This window comes from Trachemys scripta, chromosome 3 (assembly GCF_013100865.1).
Source record: "Trachemys scripta elegans isolate TJP31775 chromosome 3, CAS_Tse_1.0, whole genome shotgun sequence".
Lineage (NCBI taxonomy): Eukaryota > Metazoa > Chordata > Testudines > Emydidae > Trachemys > Trachemys scripta.
The window spans coordinates 103,329,438-103,345,811 of NC_048300.1; the positions used below are offsets into that span (position 1 = coordinate 103,329,438).

Sequence of the window (16,374 nt, forward strand, 5' to 3'; positions counted from 1 at the left end):
GGATCGATCCCGGAAGTGCTCGCAGTCGGCGCCGGTACTCCAGCTCGCCGAGAGGAGTACGCGGCATCGACGGGGGAGCCTTCCTGCCGCGTCTGGACCGCGGTAAGTTCGGACTAAGGTACTTCGAATTCAGCTACGTTATTAACGTAGCTGAATTTGCGTACCTTAGTCCGAAGTGGGGACATAGTGGGGACCAGGCCTTACACACACACACACACACTCTCTCTCTCTCTCTCTCTCTGCTTGGCACAGTAGCCTGTTCTGCCTGCCTATCGTTCTGTGATCCCTTCCGAGTTCTCCTACACCACCTCAGCTGCTGGAGTGGCATCCTGAGCAGCTCTGTGAGGAATGTCAAAGCAGCATAGCAATTCCCCCCCTCATCCCTCCCAGCAGCAGCAGCCTGCCTGTCCCAGTGTTCCTAGTGCAGGGCAGAACAGGAGCATTCCACCTTAATGATTTGCTCTTTGTTCCCCAAACAGAACAGTACACCCAGGTGTCAGTTACTTCCTGGAGCTTTGAAAGGGGAGGGGCGCATGCCTGTAGAGCAGCAGAGATCAAAACAGGGAGCAGAGTGCTCATGACAGGCTTTGTGGGATACTGGTGGAAGCTAGTTATGTGGACAAAACAAACTGCAGTGACTATACGGACCTTTTGTCGCTTTAACTTTGCTACAAAAAGCCTCTCGTTGAGATGGTTTTATTTTGATGCCTAAAGTAGCTTTGTAGTGTGTACGCCTTCCCTGTTTTGTCTGCAAAAGGCAGCTTTTGCCAACAAAACTTTGTAGTATCGACAAGGCCTTACTGTGACTAATGACTTATGCCAATATAGAATTGTGGATCTCTGTGTTACAAGCACAACAAGATTTTGAAAATGGTTTTTCATTTTTTTCTCTTTTAATGGTACCCTTTTACTTTTGTAGAAAGAATTGTCCCTGAAATGTCAGGGTTCAAGAGTAAAATGCAAACTGAAATACTAAACTTTCTATGATTCTCCCACAGACAGAATGATAGATATAAAAGTGCTTAAAGCTGGGCACCAAATTAAAACTCCCCAAACCACTAGTTTTAAAAATTCCAGTAGTCTATTTATATAGAAAAGGGATTCTTTTCATATATATATTTTTTTCAAAGGATCGCACATAAGTGGCTGTAGATGTAATAATAATGCTGTGCAAAAAAGTATATGCTGAACAGTTGAACTACTCAGTGGAATTTGTTTTTGTGTTGTGATTCTGTGATACTGAGGTGACTCAGAAGTGAAATGCAAATGAACTGGAATGAATGCAATCCAGAGTTACCATCCTCTTCTTTGCTATCCACAGGTACACAGATGAAGAGTCTAGAGTATACCTGCTTGATAGGGGTAATACCAGGGAGAAAGAGGCCCAGAAGGAGAGAGGATCAGAAAAAGGGAGGACAGAGGGAGAAAGGGAATGGGAGGATCAGGAAGCTTTAGATTATTTCATTGGTAAAGATGCTGGGAAACAAAAGTTTAGTGACTCTGAAGGGGAGGAGACAGAGGAGACAGAGGATTATGGACAGTTCAGAAAATCTGTCCTCGCAGATCAGGGTAAAAATTTTGCTACTGCATCTCACCGGAATGCTGAGGAGGAAGGAACCAAATACAAATCTAAAATTTCAATGAAGGGCAATAGAGAGAGTGATGGATTTAGAGAAGACAAGAGTTATAAACTTAAAGAGACTGGCTATGTAGTGGAAAGGCCTAGTGCAACAAAAGATAAGCACAAGGAAGACGACAAAAGTTCTGAGAGAATAATGGTGAAGAAAGAAACTCAGTCACCTGAGCAGGTAAAGTCTGAAAAGCTCAAAGAACTCTTTGATTACAGTCCCCCTCTACACAAGAATCTGGATGCGAGAGAAAAATCCACCTTCCGAGAGGAGAGCCCACTTAGGATCAAAATGATAGCCAGTGACTCCCATCGTCCTGAAGTTAAGCTCAAAATGGCACCAGTCCCTCTTGATGATTCCAATAGGTAAATTATCCCAATTCACAGTACACTTCCTCACCCGTGTACAGAGTTTACCTAGACATTATTTAAACCACTGTTTTCTTTTTGTCTCTCTTTCTTGTTGATGCATTTTAGACCTGCTTCCTTGACTAAAGACAGGCTGCTTGCTAGTACGCTTGTCCATTCTGTCAAGAAGGAGCAAGAGTTCCGATCCATCTTTGACCACATTAAGTTGCCACAGGCCAGCAAAAGCACGTCCGAGTCATTTATTCAGCACATTGTGTCTTTGGTTCATCATGTCAAAGGTATGTACTCAGTTTACCACAGCAAATATCAGTGTCGGCATTTAGGAAAATGATCAATTACAGATAAACCTGCTTAATGTCACTACAGACAACTCAGTTCTCTGTTTCTTCATACTGATTGATTCATACTTTTTTCCTTTTGAGAAGAGCTCATCTTAAAATAATCCCCTAAAAGACTGCACAGCTAGTCCCAGAAAACTATAGCAGTAATACCAATTTTGTATATCTTGATAAACTGTGTTATACAGTGAAATAAGCTGTGGACAATTTGTGAATTTTTGCACTCAAGTTTAAATGTTCTATATTTAAAAAACTGTATATTGGCCAATGTTTAGATTTCTTTGAGGTTGCTAATTCTCATGTTTAGTGATTGTGATTTCTGTTGGCAAATTACTCTATATAATGTGAAAATACCGTAGAATCCTTTGATTAGGACATCCCAGTTTCCCTCTTCAGAAAATAGTTTTTATTCTTTCATACTTTAAAAAAAATATGTGAAATAAATATACAAAAATAAAACTGATGAAATTTCATCTTGTTTTCATTCCTTATTTGGCAGTTTGTGACACTGGAGCATAGAATTTCATACTTGGCAACTTGGCACTGTCCAAGTTCATCCCTCTTAAATGGATTATATACTAATTCTTTTCAGATTGAGCAGCAGTTATTACCATTCATTATCATTAGGCTAAATCAGTTCCTTGGGAAGCATCCCAGTAAAGAGGGATGATTTCCTATATCACAATTAAGTATAAAATACTCTGCAGGCTTACTAGTCAGAGACTTAGTATTGTCTGACAGAGTACAGTCCTTTTGTCTAACATGTGAGGACATTTACAGAGTTTCTGAAATGAGCACCAACTATTTTTTTTTTTTTTTTTTTTTTTTTTAGCAAAGCATTTCTTATTTGTTGCCAAACATGTCCTCTTCAGCTCTCTTAATGAACTAATTAAGACAAAAGACCTTAGTGATGAAAATTGTTGGTGTTCACAGCAGAAGAGGGAATCGAGTTTTTTAAATTTCCTAGAATAGGAGCCACTTGATCAGATGACCAATTTTAATTTAACCAAAGTTATGCATTCATTATTAAGATAGTTTAGATGTGCTAAGTTGGTGTGCTGAACATCCAAAAAAGTGCTACATAATAAATAGCTAGAGGGACCAAAGCTTAGTAGTATTCTGAAATTCGATTTGGTTGCAAAATAAGTATTTTTGCAAAGAGGATTTATAGAGCAGTTATAAAGATTGTTTAATTAAATAATCCTTTGCTAAGTACTAGCTGACTACATATTAACATTTGAAACCAAAGTATCTATTCTCTTTTTGATATGTCGGAGATTTAGAGCTTGATCCTACATTGAAGTTAGTGGCAAAGCTCCCATTGACTTACATAGCAACAGAGGGTCCTGTGGCACCTTTGAGACTAACAGAAGTATTGGGAGCATAAGCTTTCGTGGGTAAGAACCTCACTTCTTCAGATGCAAGAAGTGAGGTTCTTACCCACGAAAGCTTATGCTCCCAAGAACCTCACTTCTTGCATCTGAAGAAGTGAGGTTCTTACCCACGAAAGCTTATGCTCCCAATACTTCTGTTAGTCTCAAAGGTGCCACAGGACCCTCTGTTGCTTTTTACAGATTCAGACTAACACGGCTACCCCTCTGATAATTGACTTACATGTTGCAGGACTGGGGCCTGCAGGGGGCAGTGTTTCTAAATCTCTTGTATGTTGATGACTGAATAGATCACTTTAAACTGTCTCTCTGTAAATGTGATAGGTGAAGTCTAACATCTGGCTGGGAAATGTAACTGTTTATCAACCAGTCTGTGGCCAAGTTATTTGATGTGTGTATACCATATTTTGTTTCTAAAACTTTTAGCCTTTCTGCACACTTCAAAATTAGTTTTTGTGATCGGATTTTAGTAACTTTTCATTTTTTAAAGAACTGACGTTATGATTCATTATTGGTGTGATGCAACTGGTCTGAACAGCTCTTTATTAATATAGAGCTGAAAATGCCCAGTGATGTTTTCTTTTTCATTGTAACTAGGTCCTGGAATGTGTTTTGAAATGGCAAAATCCATGTTACAAAAGTAAAATAGCTGTTGAAAGATACAGATGCAAAAACAGGCAAAGTTGAACCTTCTGTCTTCCTGGCAAAAATGGCATAAAAACTGAGTTGCTAGCTCAAATTCCTGGGTTTGATGGAATTATGATTGAGGCACTACCCTTGTAGTGGCCGTTTCAAGTTTTAATGATTGGTTATGAGACATGTGCTGGATGTTGGGCGGTAAGTTGATACAGATGTATGTTGACCTGTTAAGCAGATAGCTTGCTTCATTTGTAACATTTCATAGTTCATGACTTTATACGTCTTTCTATTTTACATTTAAACACATTTGTTGAGCTGGTCTTTAAAAATTCAGTGTTGCTATTACTAATTTTAACTGTCTCAAAAGCCAAAAGAAAATTTGTTTGTTAGAGAAGCTGTCAGGTTTGCCAAGATGCCAGATGCTTAAATGAATATATTCAGCTGTAGGGCTGTTAATTGACTTTGATAATTTTATCATCTCTGTTTCTAAAGGAAAAGTTGCATTCTTTTAAGAAATAACTTACGTTTAATAAGTCTATATGTAATTCTTGATGCATAAATTGTTTAAATGTTCTGTCAAAATGAATTCTATCTTAAGTTAAAAAATTTAAATTTATTTGGAAATTTTGTTCCCTGCAAATACTGACTCAAAATAACTTAATCTGCTCCTCTGGGCAAAGTGTAAAGAAGGAAACCTAAACAGCTGCTCCTTTTCCTCCATTAGAGGAAAATGTGACAGTGAAAAGGGAAGAGTCTGACTCTAATGAGTTTATGGTGCTTGAATTAGTTCTAATACTAGCAGGGCATACCTGTGAGGAAGCTTGCAGTGGTGTTGTGCGCTGCTATTATCTGCTCATTGAGGCTACAAGAAGGGTAAGAGTGGGAAAAATCCTCTAACAGATTTGCCTCTTCTTCTGATAAACTTTTTAAATATTTTCAGTTCTTTTTTGGCTGCTATGTATCTTTCTGTCAGGAATGGAAATACTTATGTAGGTGGAATTTAACTAACTAGACAGAATTTCTCCTCTGTAACCAACAGAACAATACTTCAAGTCAGCTGGAATGACCCTAAATGAGAGGTTCACTGCGTATCAAAAAGCTACTGAAGAACATTGCACCCGGCAAAAGAGCCCAGAAATACACAGGTATATGCCAGTTGCATTACTAGATGCTGCTTATTTCAGTGAAATAATAAATTATATTTCTTATAAGAACCCATAAATGCTTTTCTAATTACCTCTGAATTCTTCACCTGAGAGAAGCATGAACTGGTCTGAGCACAGGACTAGGAGCCTCGAACTCTTGGATTCTAATCCAAACTCCAGCTCTATATGTGGCTTTATGGCAAGTCTTTTGTCTGCCTCAGTATCTCTTTTGGGCTATACTTAACTGCCTCACATGCAGTATTGAGCATTGAGGCTTAAGTATTTTGAAGATGGAAAAACACCACTTGAGTGCTTATTATTCTCATATGTGAGCTAGTTCATATTGTGACTTCATCATTAACTTTTGAACCGCATTAATAATTTACAGCAGTTTGAAAATAAAAACCTGAGCTGCGTTAGTGTCTGAAAGGTAAGCAAAGGTAGGGCACATGTATATCATTGCTAACCATTGGAATCAGTTATAAAAGGCTGCATGCCTTATTTTGAGTATGTTACATGTGTGAAGTTAAAAATACCCTCTCTCTAGTAGTATTCTGCATCAAAGAAATATTTTTTGAACTTTATTTTCTACTTTTAAAGGGATGTTATTAACTGCTGCTTAGCGTGAGTTAGTTTTAATGATCTGATCACTTTTACAGAGCTCTTGAAATACATAATCCATTAATGCTTTTACATCTTTAAAAATAAAGGGAAAAACAAAATGTCGTAATTGCACATGTGTATGTTTAATGTACTTCATTGGGCAAAAACAGATTTTTCATTATCTGAATAGATTTAAAGGGATTATAGGGACCTAATACTATAAATAAAAAGATCATGCTGCTGAAAAATAGAGTAGCTCTTGATTTCTTTGTTTTCTCAAATGTCCAAAAGAAATACAGGAAGCCATAAATGATCCCCTGCGTGTATGGCTATACACTTTTTTTTTATTTTACATTTAGGAGGATTGACATCTCTCCAACTGCCCTGAGGAAGCATACCCGTTTAGCAGGTGAAGAGAGAGTCTTTAAAGAAGAAAGTCAGAAAGTAGGTTCTGAATTAATATTAAATTGGTATTCTAGATTTAGTAAAATAATGTGTATTTTCTTTTGAGTCTAAACTTCAGGGTGGAGTATTTTTCTTTTGATTTGTATTTCTAGCCCAAAAAGTACTTGGACTTAGACTATTTCTCATCTCTGGCCTTGGACAAAATATGTTAGCAACTTCTTGCCTAGATTCCAGGATGTTTCCTTCCAGTTTTCCTGATTTTTGCAGCACTTAGCAGACCCAAGGACTAGAAATCAAGAAAACAGGTCATTTGCAGATGTTGTAGCTGAATTAATCAGCTGTTTATGCTGTCCTAATAACACAGTTCTTCAGAATAAATTGTACTAAATATTAATCCACCCACACAAACCTGATAGTTTGCTTGTAAAAATAGATCTCCCTGGTGATTTGGTGGAACATCTTCTCAGAAGCGAAATTCCTAGATAGTTTAAAAAAATCATCAGGAATAGACATAAAAGTCAAACAACTTTGTCATTAAAAATCGACTGAATGTTCTGAATAGTGTTGAAACTAGGCAAACTTTATTACTTCTTTAGAAATTTGGAGATAGTGCAAATGGGAGGCCAACTTCTATCTCGCCTGGATTTTTCCATTTTAAAATGCTGTTCCTGAAATCTCTTCCTTTCACAGGGAGATAAAAAATTAAGATGCGATTCTGCTGATCTTCGGCACGACATTGACCGTCGTCGAAAAGAGCGAAGTAAAGAACGAGGGGACTCTAAAGGTTCCAGGGAAAGCAGTGGATCAAGAAAGCAGGAGAAAACGCCAAAAGATTACAAGGATTACAAATCTTACAAAGATGACAGGTAAATATTTGAACTTTCTAAGTAGGTTTTTTAGTTTCTAATTAGCCTTTTGTAATTGTAAGCTTAATTGCTTTCAATTTTCACTGTGTAATGGAACATTTAAATTTAAACAATTAAAATTATTTGTTTTACAGCAAAAATGTATTATCTGTCTTTTACACGGCTTATGGTGGATGAGGACAAAAACTTTGGAATAGCAAGCTAACACTGAAAAAAAAAATGACAAATTAATCTGTCCTATTATCCAGGCTACATCAGGAGGTTGGACTTCAATGCAGTACATTTCTGTAAACAGTTTGTGTAAGAACTTTGGTTCGTTATGCTTGATTCCGCACTTTTTCAACTCATAACACCCAGAGTATGAGAATTTTTACTGATGTCTAGGTTTAACATGGGTGAGAAGGGAGAAGTATTTATTTTTCTAAAGCCAGTGGGCTGTTTTTAAAGAAAAATGTTAGTTTTTAATAGTTATGTTTCAGTGGATACTTTATAGCTGTGGTAAGAGATTTCAGGTATGACTTATTGGGTGTTGTATTAAAATCTTGTAAATTGGGTCAAAATACTGCCAATATGGGGTTACTCAATACAGAGTCTTGCATTAGGTTTTTTTTTTTTTTTCTCTTGCTTTACACTGGGCATATGATGGATTTTACTTGTGCTTCATTTTTCCCATTTCCTTTCTGCCTCTGGTATCCACACTGTCATCCACTGGCATCCACATTGGGATGCCCAGAATATATCTGCTATTTTCAACAATATGTGGAAACTCAATTAACTTAAAATTTATAACTTTTGCTCTAAGGGTTTTCCTCCCTTCTTCTTTCCCTTTTGCTACCCCAAAAATGGCAGTTAAATAGGTCACTCTTCGTTGAATCAAAAACCAGAGAATTAATTTTGCAGTCTACTGGTTTCCAACTAATTAGCAGTAGTATTTGCACAATATATTTTAAATATATGGAAGGAGGATGAAAAGTGATATTATACTCCACCTTAAAATCTGAAATACATATTTTTATGGATGATTTATAACCTGAGGGGGAAGTAGCTTTTACATAAACAGAGACCTCCTTTAGTGTAGCGTGCTACAGGGTATCTATTTTTAAAACAGCACAAAGTATGTTTTTTATTTTTCAGTAAACAAAAAAGAGAGCAAGACCGTTCTCGATCTTCCTCATCTTCATCCCCGTCTTCCGCCTCATCCAGTTCACGAGAAGAAAAAGATGGCAAGAAAGAAAGAGATGAAGAGTTCAAAACCCACCATGAGCAGAAAGAATATTCAGGTTTTACAGGAGTCAGCAGGCCGAGAGGCACCTTTGTAAGTCTTTCTCTGCTCCTTCCAAAACTTTCATTGCTATACTGTTGTTACCTTAAAGCAGTGTTAGGTAATTGGCGTGACTCTAGGATCCATCTTCCCAAGATTAAGATGTGCAGTGTTTCATTTTAGAAGTATCATGTAACCCATTGCTATTGTGTGCTGTTCAGAGTTGCTTGGATCTGAATGTTTTGATTACTCAAACCAGCTAAAAATGAAAAACAAAAGGTAACTAACAATAGTTTAACAAGCTGAAGTATCTAATAGTGTAGTGCAGTCTTTGTTAATTATTCAGAATAACAAGTCTCAAACACTTTCATATTATGGACCACAGCAGAAGTGAGAAACCTCTTTTTAGACAACTCTCCTTCCAAGACTTCCTTCACAGCAACACTAGCAATGGGTTACAGAGAAGAGTCTTATCAGGACAGTAATAAAGACAAGAGGAAAAAACCCCAAATCCTTGTTAATGCTATGGGTGTCGCTGCTTGCGTATTTCTTGCTACTTGTATCTGTGCAGTTGGTTTCTTTTACTTGGGGCAGGATTTTAAACGTTCTAATATCAATTTATTAAAGCTACATTTTGCTATTTGTTGTCTGTAATCCCCAGTGCTTCCAATTTTTCCAGGTCACTTTGCAGTTTAGTTCTGCCCATCTGTGTTTGCTACCCCTTCAATTTTGTTGTTATCTACAAACTCGTACATGCCTAATTTATATACCTGACAGCCATGAAGCAGCTGTGCTGGGGAAAGCAGGGCTGCTTGCTTTTGTTCGTTAGTGTTTCTCTGAATGTCCTGGACTGGACTACAGTCAGCTGCAAAGCTAACTGGTTGAAGGCTGGAAGGTGGTTAGCGTTGTGATTTGGAAGTGTGTTGACCAAAGTCCACAGACAGTAGTTTTAAAATCACTACTCAATAAAATGATGTAAACAGCATGTTAATGTAGTTCACTGATACTAAACTGGAAAATGTGCAAACACCAGTGAGGACCAAAAAACAGTAAAGACCACCTCTAGAGATTAGGAACATAGGCAGGAAGTAAACATTATGACCTATAACTTTGAACATTGCAAGCTACATTGGGGGGGGGGGGGGGGGGGGGGGAGAATTCCAAACATACAGATTCTTTGGGAGGGAGTAACTAAACTCCTTCATGTAACCTGTAATACTGAATCAGTTATGCTGAAAGAGACAATAGACATAATAGACAATAGATTAGACATAAACAAGCAATGTTATATGACTACAAAAATGGCCAGTGCCTGACAGATTAGCTTGCACCTTCTGTCTACAATCATAAACTAGATCGTATAGTTTTTACCAATACAGCTAAAGTGAAATGTTTGTCCTCCTAGCTTAGTAGGCTATTCCAGTTCACGGTTTTTATTTTGGATAAAAAAAACCCTTTCATTTGAACAAAATCTTCCCTTTTGCGTTTGGGGCTATTATGGTATAGGCTGGCTGGCCAAAAAGGAGTAGATTTGCTTAGGTGCAAACTAAAAAGTGCCTATTCACCAAAAATCATGACTGAGATTTCCACCAACAGGTTGCAGGACTTATTTACAAAATGAGACAGACACACACACATTTTATATAATGTAAACCCATAAACATAATGAAAGCATTCGTATCTATTCGTCTATCAGAGTGAATAGAAGCCTGCAGTCACATTTTCTGACCTTACAGTCCCTTAAAGGTTTTTCATGTGAGCTCTTCCCAGACTGAAAAGGGAGCTGTCTTTATGCTAAGAGTCTGCTCCTCTTTTTCTGTCATGCCCTGAAACAGGTAGGCCCACAACAGTAGCATCATTATGGGCTATATATTACCTAGACTGCTTTGTAATGCAGGATTACTAAAATAGCCACCATAGCCCAACTCATATGATTGATGGAATTTCAGCCTCCAGAATTAGCTGACTTAGAATGTTGCTAAGATCAAAGCCTGTTTTCCAAATGCTATTTCCTCCTCCACAGTGACAGTGTCCCTGTCATACTCTTAATTTTGCAATGAAGAGGATTCAGAGGATATCAGAGGCCAAAGTATTTCCTAAATTTATGCATTTAGTTGAAAATATAAATTATATATATATGTATGTATTCCAGATTACCTTTCTAAAAAACCCCACTTCTGTTCCTGTACAGTCTTCTTTAACATTATATATATCCAACACTTTTCAAATTATCATTCTCAAATGTCTCCATTTTAGTTTGTTGCTTTCAGTGTCTTGATAAATCTTGTGACTCTTCCACTGATCTGTTTAGTCTGCTTCTATTCACAGATAAGTAGTATTAAACTCTCCAGGTCGCGTGTTCTTTTCTGCACTCCTCCCCTCTTTTTGGTCAATCAGTTCCCTCAATTTCACATTATGGGTAAACATATACTAAAAATCCTGTAAACGTATTTGAATGCACTTCAGCTGAATGGAGAGATTGTTAGCTCAAAGTGAACACTTAGTGCATTCGATTTAAAGTATTACATGTGAATTTTTAAATTGCTGTTTTATGTTTATATATTGAGGAAAGAATACTGAAATAACATTTTGGGTAATACAGTTGAACTTGAATATTTGCTTTGTGACTATATGCATATTGATTAAATACATAAACACTTTGGTTAATCAGTTTCGAATTAGGGGCAGAGGAAGAGCCAGAGGCGTTTTTGCTGGAACAAATACTGGTCCCAGCAACTCAAATGCTACTTTTCAAAAGAGACCGAAGGAAGAGGAATGGGATCCTGAATATACCCCAAAAAGCAAGAAATACTTCTTGGTGGGTGCTGGAAAACTTATTATGTATAATGCATGCATCTTTTATCAAAGCATATTTTATAACTGATGTTAACGAGGCAGTGTCTGTGTGCATGCTGCTTCTGTACTGGTAGCTGTCAATGACTTTAGCATATTATTACTATGAGAGCATCAGGGTCCTAGTTGGCCCTGTACCTGCTTCCCTTCTATCCTTCTGCAGCAGAGTGGTGGGCAACAGTAGCAGGTCACTTCAGAGAGGACATCCCCCACCACTCCTGCTTTTTCCCCATATTTGGGGTGGAGAATGAGGAAGAGTGACAACCTACCATGCACAGCCTAAAATGTTAAAACAAACACATACAGACTACCCAAACTAACGCAAGTGTTTTTCCCCCCCAGTGGTTTTAAAGCAGACACTGATGCTTGGTGCCTCAGCTGTGCTGAGAGTCCTGTGAAAGTAGTGTGTCATGAGTAGATGGCAGCATACAATATTGGGGGGGGAATAGGGGGAGACGGCACAGTGAACATGGATTGGCTCTGGTAGCAGCAGCCCTGCTGCTCTCAGTAGAGTAGTGAGATGCATTAAAGTACTCTGACATCTGTTAAATATTACTTTCCCATACTGGTATCAAAAGAAGGGTAGTTAAGATCATTGACCAAGATATCTCTTACTTAACTTGTTGAATATGCAGCCTCTCTTCTGCTTGTGCTGCTTAAGCTCTCTTTAGTAAGTGGATTTTCAAATGATAAAATACTAATACTTTAAATGGTAAAAATTACAAGTTCATTTCTGATAAACTTTCTACATTTGTATAGTGATATCTGAACTTGAGTCAGTAAATTACTATAGATTAATAAGTTTTATACAGGAATATCTCCACCAATAATTCTGGAAGGAATTTTAATAGACTTAGGCAAGAGGAACTTTAGTGTTGTTTCTTCACTCTTTTGGGGTCCTTAGAATACTTTAGTTGTGTTTCTTCCTCATAGAAGGGATTAACAGTTTTTATATATGTGAAACCTAGGGCCTCTGCTCTGCTCTCATCTCATACAAGTAAACCTGAATTTTCCCACCCCCCAAAAAATCCAAATCTGTTTTTGAATTTGAACAGGGTCTCCTGTCCAAAACTTGTTTACAAAACTTTAATTTTTATTAAGGTTCTGAAGACTTATAAGATTGGGATTTACCTGGAAGCCTTTTTTTCTAGTCAAGCAGCTAATGGAAGATGTTCTGTCATCCTCAATAGTAGCACTAAATTCCAAGGTTTAAGCACTTTTTCAAATAATGTTACAAATACTGAATGCGGGAAAAGTGCATTATTAAAATTACATCGCAATGTGATTTTACTATACAGTGAGGTAGGTTCTCAGAGCGCTACATCTATGTCATCACTTTTGCTTAAAAGAAATCACTTTGGCCTTTCTAGAATATGAAATACGATTTTTGTGATATTAAAATAAAATCAACAAAAATAAGTTTGTAGTAAGAGAGAGGCTAGAGGAATTTGCCTATTAATTAGTAGTCAGCTTCTGCTTTTCATTTGTGTGGAAGCTATTGAGCTATCCCCCTCTCCTTTTGCATGCCACCACCAGCAGAATATATCAGGTAGCATGTGAAAGGCAGTACTTCCAATGGTCACAGAAGATTGTGAAAATAGAGTGGCAAGGTTAAAGCTGGTAAATTTCATTAAGTAACTGGTTTATTGCCCACCTTTTAAGTGGAACTTTGAGTAGTCCTACATAGGACAAGACCTCTCAGATATGACTCTTCACAAATAATTGAAAATTTTGTCGTTTCTAAAACTCTTTCAAATGCTTGTTTATAGTATGAGGACAAACCTTATCAATTATAAAATGTAGGTTAAACTGTGGATGTAAACTACTACAGTATTCCCTGGAAAACCTCTCATACAGATTATATATAAAAAACACACTTGACAGTGCATTGAAGGTGCCTACATGTTATGGTGATAGGTGCAGTACAAATGTCTAAGAATGTTGTTCATTTAACTCATCCTTGTTCTGTTTGACCTATGTTACCATAGCATGATGACAGAGATGATGGTGTGGATTATTGGGCCAAAAGAGGAAGAGGCCGTGGCACTTTCCAGCGTGGCAGAGGGCGGTTTAACTTCAAAAAATCAGGTAGCAGTCCAAAGTGGACACATGACAAATACCAAGGGGATGGGCTTGTGGAAGATGAAGAAGAAACAATGGAAAATAATGAAGAAAAGGACAGACGCAAAGAAGAAAAGGTAGAAAACTCTGGCTTGTCGATGAATTGAAGAACAGATTTCCTTCCTCACCATACCCTAAGTGATAAAATTGACAAAATAGTTTTCATTTAAAAATTATTTTCATGTATCTGCGGTAATGGACAAATGGGGGCAACTCATCCATATTTTCTTTATTTCTACAGGAGTAATATGAAGAAAAATTCCAGCTGAAAAAGCAGCCCTTGCACCACCCACACAGCATTTTTAATATTTTTTGTCGTCAAATGAATGTAAGCATTTTACTTAAATTTTACTGTTTAAAAGTAGTTTAGAGGGATTGTTTTTTGTTTTAAGCCTTTAGAGATCTTGATATAGTAAACTGTATGTTGACGATCGTACAGGTAGAAAGTAAAATATTTGTAATTATCAACTTTTAAGAACTTTTACTGTCTGTTAAATACAGTGTAATTCTGCTCTGTCCAAAAGATATGGTCAAGTGCAACTGAAAAGTTTTGATTCTCCCCATGATGCTGTGTTTTATTCTGAAGTAAACTTATAGCTCTGCATACCTGAAATCTTGGAAGAGCATTTTTTTTTTATAAATTAGTACTAAGTCTCAATCACAATGGAGTTAGTGTTTTCCTTAGATGTAATGAACCAGAGCAAAGTCTGTTTTGCTACCCATCCAAAAGTAGTGTTAAAAGATTGCAGCCTTAAGCCAGTCTTTGTTATAAAAGCACTTTTCACAGTGAACAGACTGAAATGAAATGTATTTGAAAATAGTCTTCTAGCTTGCTAAAGCAATCCTAACCATAGCTCGATGGGAACTGTACTACAAGACTAATTCAGTTCACTTTGTTTTAATAACTGCAGAAAACTTGCTGTGGATCATATTTGAGAGCTAAAGTATTTCAATATCCCTTAAAATGAATGTGGATGGAGATGTATACAAACCTGTATTAACATTGTCATACATTCACATTTCTAGACCACCCCCACGATGGGAGCTCTCTTCTGAACAGATCTAAATCTGACAAGTATAGCTGTAGCATAACAGGTGCTACGTTTCTCCGTCCATATACCGCTACTGGGGAAATGCCTCAACTGTTTGTGCAACAGCCCAAAAAGTAGCTTGACTTCTATACACTGTAACCGGAAGATTTGTCCTACATTCCAAATGCATGTTCCATTTTTGCATATGACAGAACAAGGTAAACCACTAGTTGAAAAAGAGTTACTTTTAAGAAAATCTGTTTAGTATATTTCAGACTTTGCATGCATAATGTATGAAGTCTTGTGAATGGAGCACTAGTTGCTATCTTAAAACGTTTCAAGCACAGTGAATAACACAAAATGACACTCTCAAGACTACGTTTTAATTGTTTTAATTGGTGACTCATGGGTTACCAATAGAAAGTTTTAGTCAAAAAGTTTGTGGCACTATTAATCCAGCTGCCCTTTGTGTCAGTCTTTGTTCCAGTTCATAAAACTGCCTTTTCAATTTCTTTACGTGGGCTTTCCTCTTCAGGTAAATATTCTGGCAAGTGTGAATTCTCTATTACGTTTACAGTCTTATATGAAATAAAAATCTAAAAGTTTTTAAAAGGATGAAATGTTAGAATTTGTGCCTTACTGCTCTAAACATCTTACAGAAACTTGAACATTTTAACATATAACAAGCAGAAACAGATTAAAGATACCAATGATAAGTTCTAAAACACATTCCCCTTCAACATTTGAAAAACACACTGCAGCACGAAACTTCAAATTAGAACTAACTTGCTATTAGATTTTAAGATCATTAACAATTTCAAACAGTAAGAGCTTTGTCATTTAATTTAATTCTCTGAAGTTGAGCCTTACCTCCTTTCCAGCCTCGTATATAATCACTTGTGCTTCTAGCTCTTTTGTTGCAGCAATAGCAGAAGCTAAGGACTAAAATAAAGTTATGCAATTTTAAAAATCTTAATATTACAACTAGATTAAGGATGCAAGGTCAAAATGCTGTGTTGTGTGCATTTTGTTAAAGCAAAGCAAGTTGTAACACTGAAATGTAAAAGTGGAACTAGCAGTAGAGTATTAAATGGAAGCTTTCAAACCGTTTCCAGCTATGTTGTTTATAACATAGTCTGCTTAATTCCCTAAATACAGGGCTTGAAAAGTTTCCTGCAAACCTACAAACCAGAAGCCAGCCAGCAGTACAATGATGGTCAAAAGAAGGCTTGTAAAAGCTTGATTTGTATCAAGGCTCACCTCTCTCTTCTTCCTAGGATAACACAGTAGCACACACTTAGTAATATAGAAGTCTGTTTATATAAGTGTCTTAAGTGCTGTGTAAGCCAGTAGTATCTGGAGAGCTTTATAGTAGGATATACAACATCTACACCAACTTAAAGATGTTACAGAGCTAGTGTGAAATACAGATCTCAGTACTATAGTACGGAGGGCGGGGGGGCTATGTCTCAGCATAGAATTAGTTGGCTAATTTATTAAGCAAACATTCCATCTGAAAAGGAACAATACCCTCTCTTCTTACACATCCAGTTGTGTGGATGTTTACGGTCCAACTTTTTTGCTTAATTCCCTTCTTAGTGAGACTTTTTTACATTGGCTAAGAATCTCCTGTTACACTTAATATTCTTATTGTAGTTTTAATGGAGACAGGGAGGTAAGTCTGAAAACATTGGCTCCTGTTATAATGTCATTTATTTATGTGTC

At 37.0% G+C, this 16,374-nt stretch overlaps 1 protein-coding gene across 7 annotated transcripts in view; it reads left to right on the top strand.

Moving 5' to 3' along the window:
* Window positions 1–15,265, top strand: part of BCLAF1 (BCL2 associated transcription factor 1) — a 29,259-nt gene extending 13,994 nt beyond the window's left edge. For 2 of the 7 annotated variants that reach the window (XM_034765582.1, XM_034765581.1), the window contains exons 5-13: window positions 1,322–1,993; window positions 2,105–2,274; window positions 5,404–5,509; window positions 6,472–6,556; window positions 7,208–7,383; window positions 8,518–8,698; window positions 11,316–11,462; window positions 13,486–13,695; window positions 13,860–15,265. In XM_034765582.1, coding sequence (XP_034621473.1) covers window positions 1,322–1,993; window positions 2,105–2,274; window positions 5,404–5,509; window positions 6,472–6,556; window positions 7,208–7,383; window positions 8,518–8,698; window positions 11,316–11,462; window positions 13,486–13,695; window positions 13,860–13,865 — 1,753 coding nt within the window. In that variant the 3' untranslated portion in view covers window positions 13,866–15,265. Of the gene's footprint in view, window positions 1–1,321; window positions 1,994–2,104; window positions 2,275–5,403; window positions 5,510–6,471; window positions 6,557–7,207; window positions 7,384–7,517; window positions 7,645–8,517; window positions 8,699–11,315; window positions 11,463–13,485; window positions 13,696–13,859 lie in introns of those variants that run through there. The other 5 variants (XR_004645105.1, XR_004645106.1, XM_034765583.1 and 2 more) reach the window with 5 other exon arrangements.
* The last annotated feature ends 1,109 nt before the right edge of the window (window positions 15,266–16,374 follow it).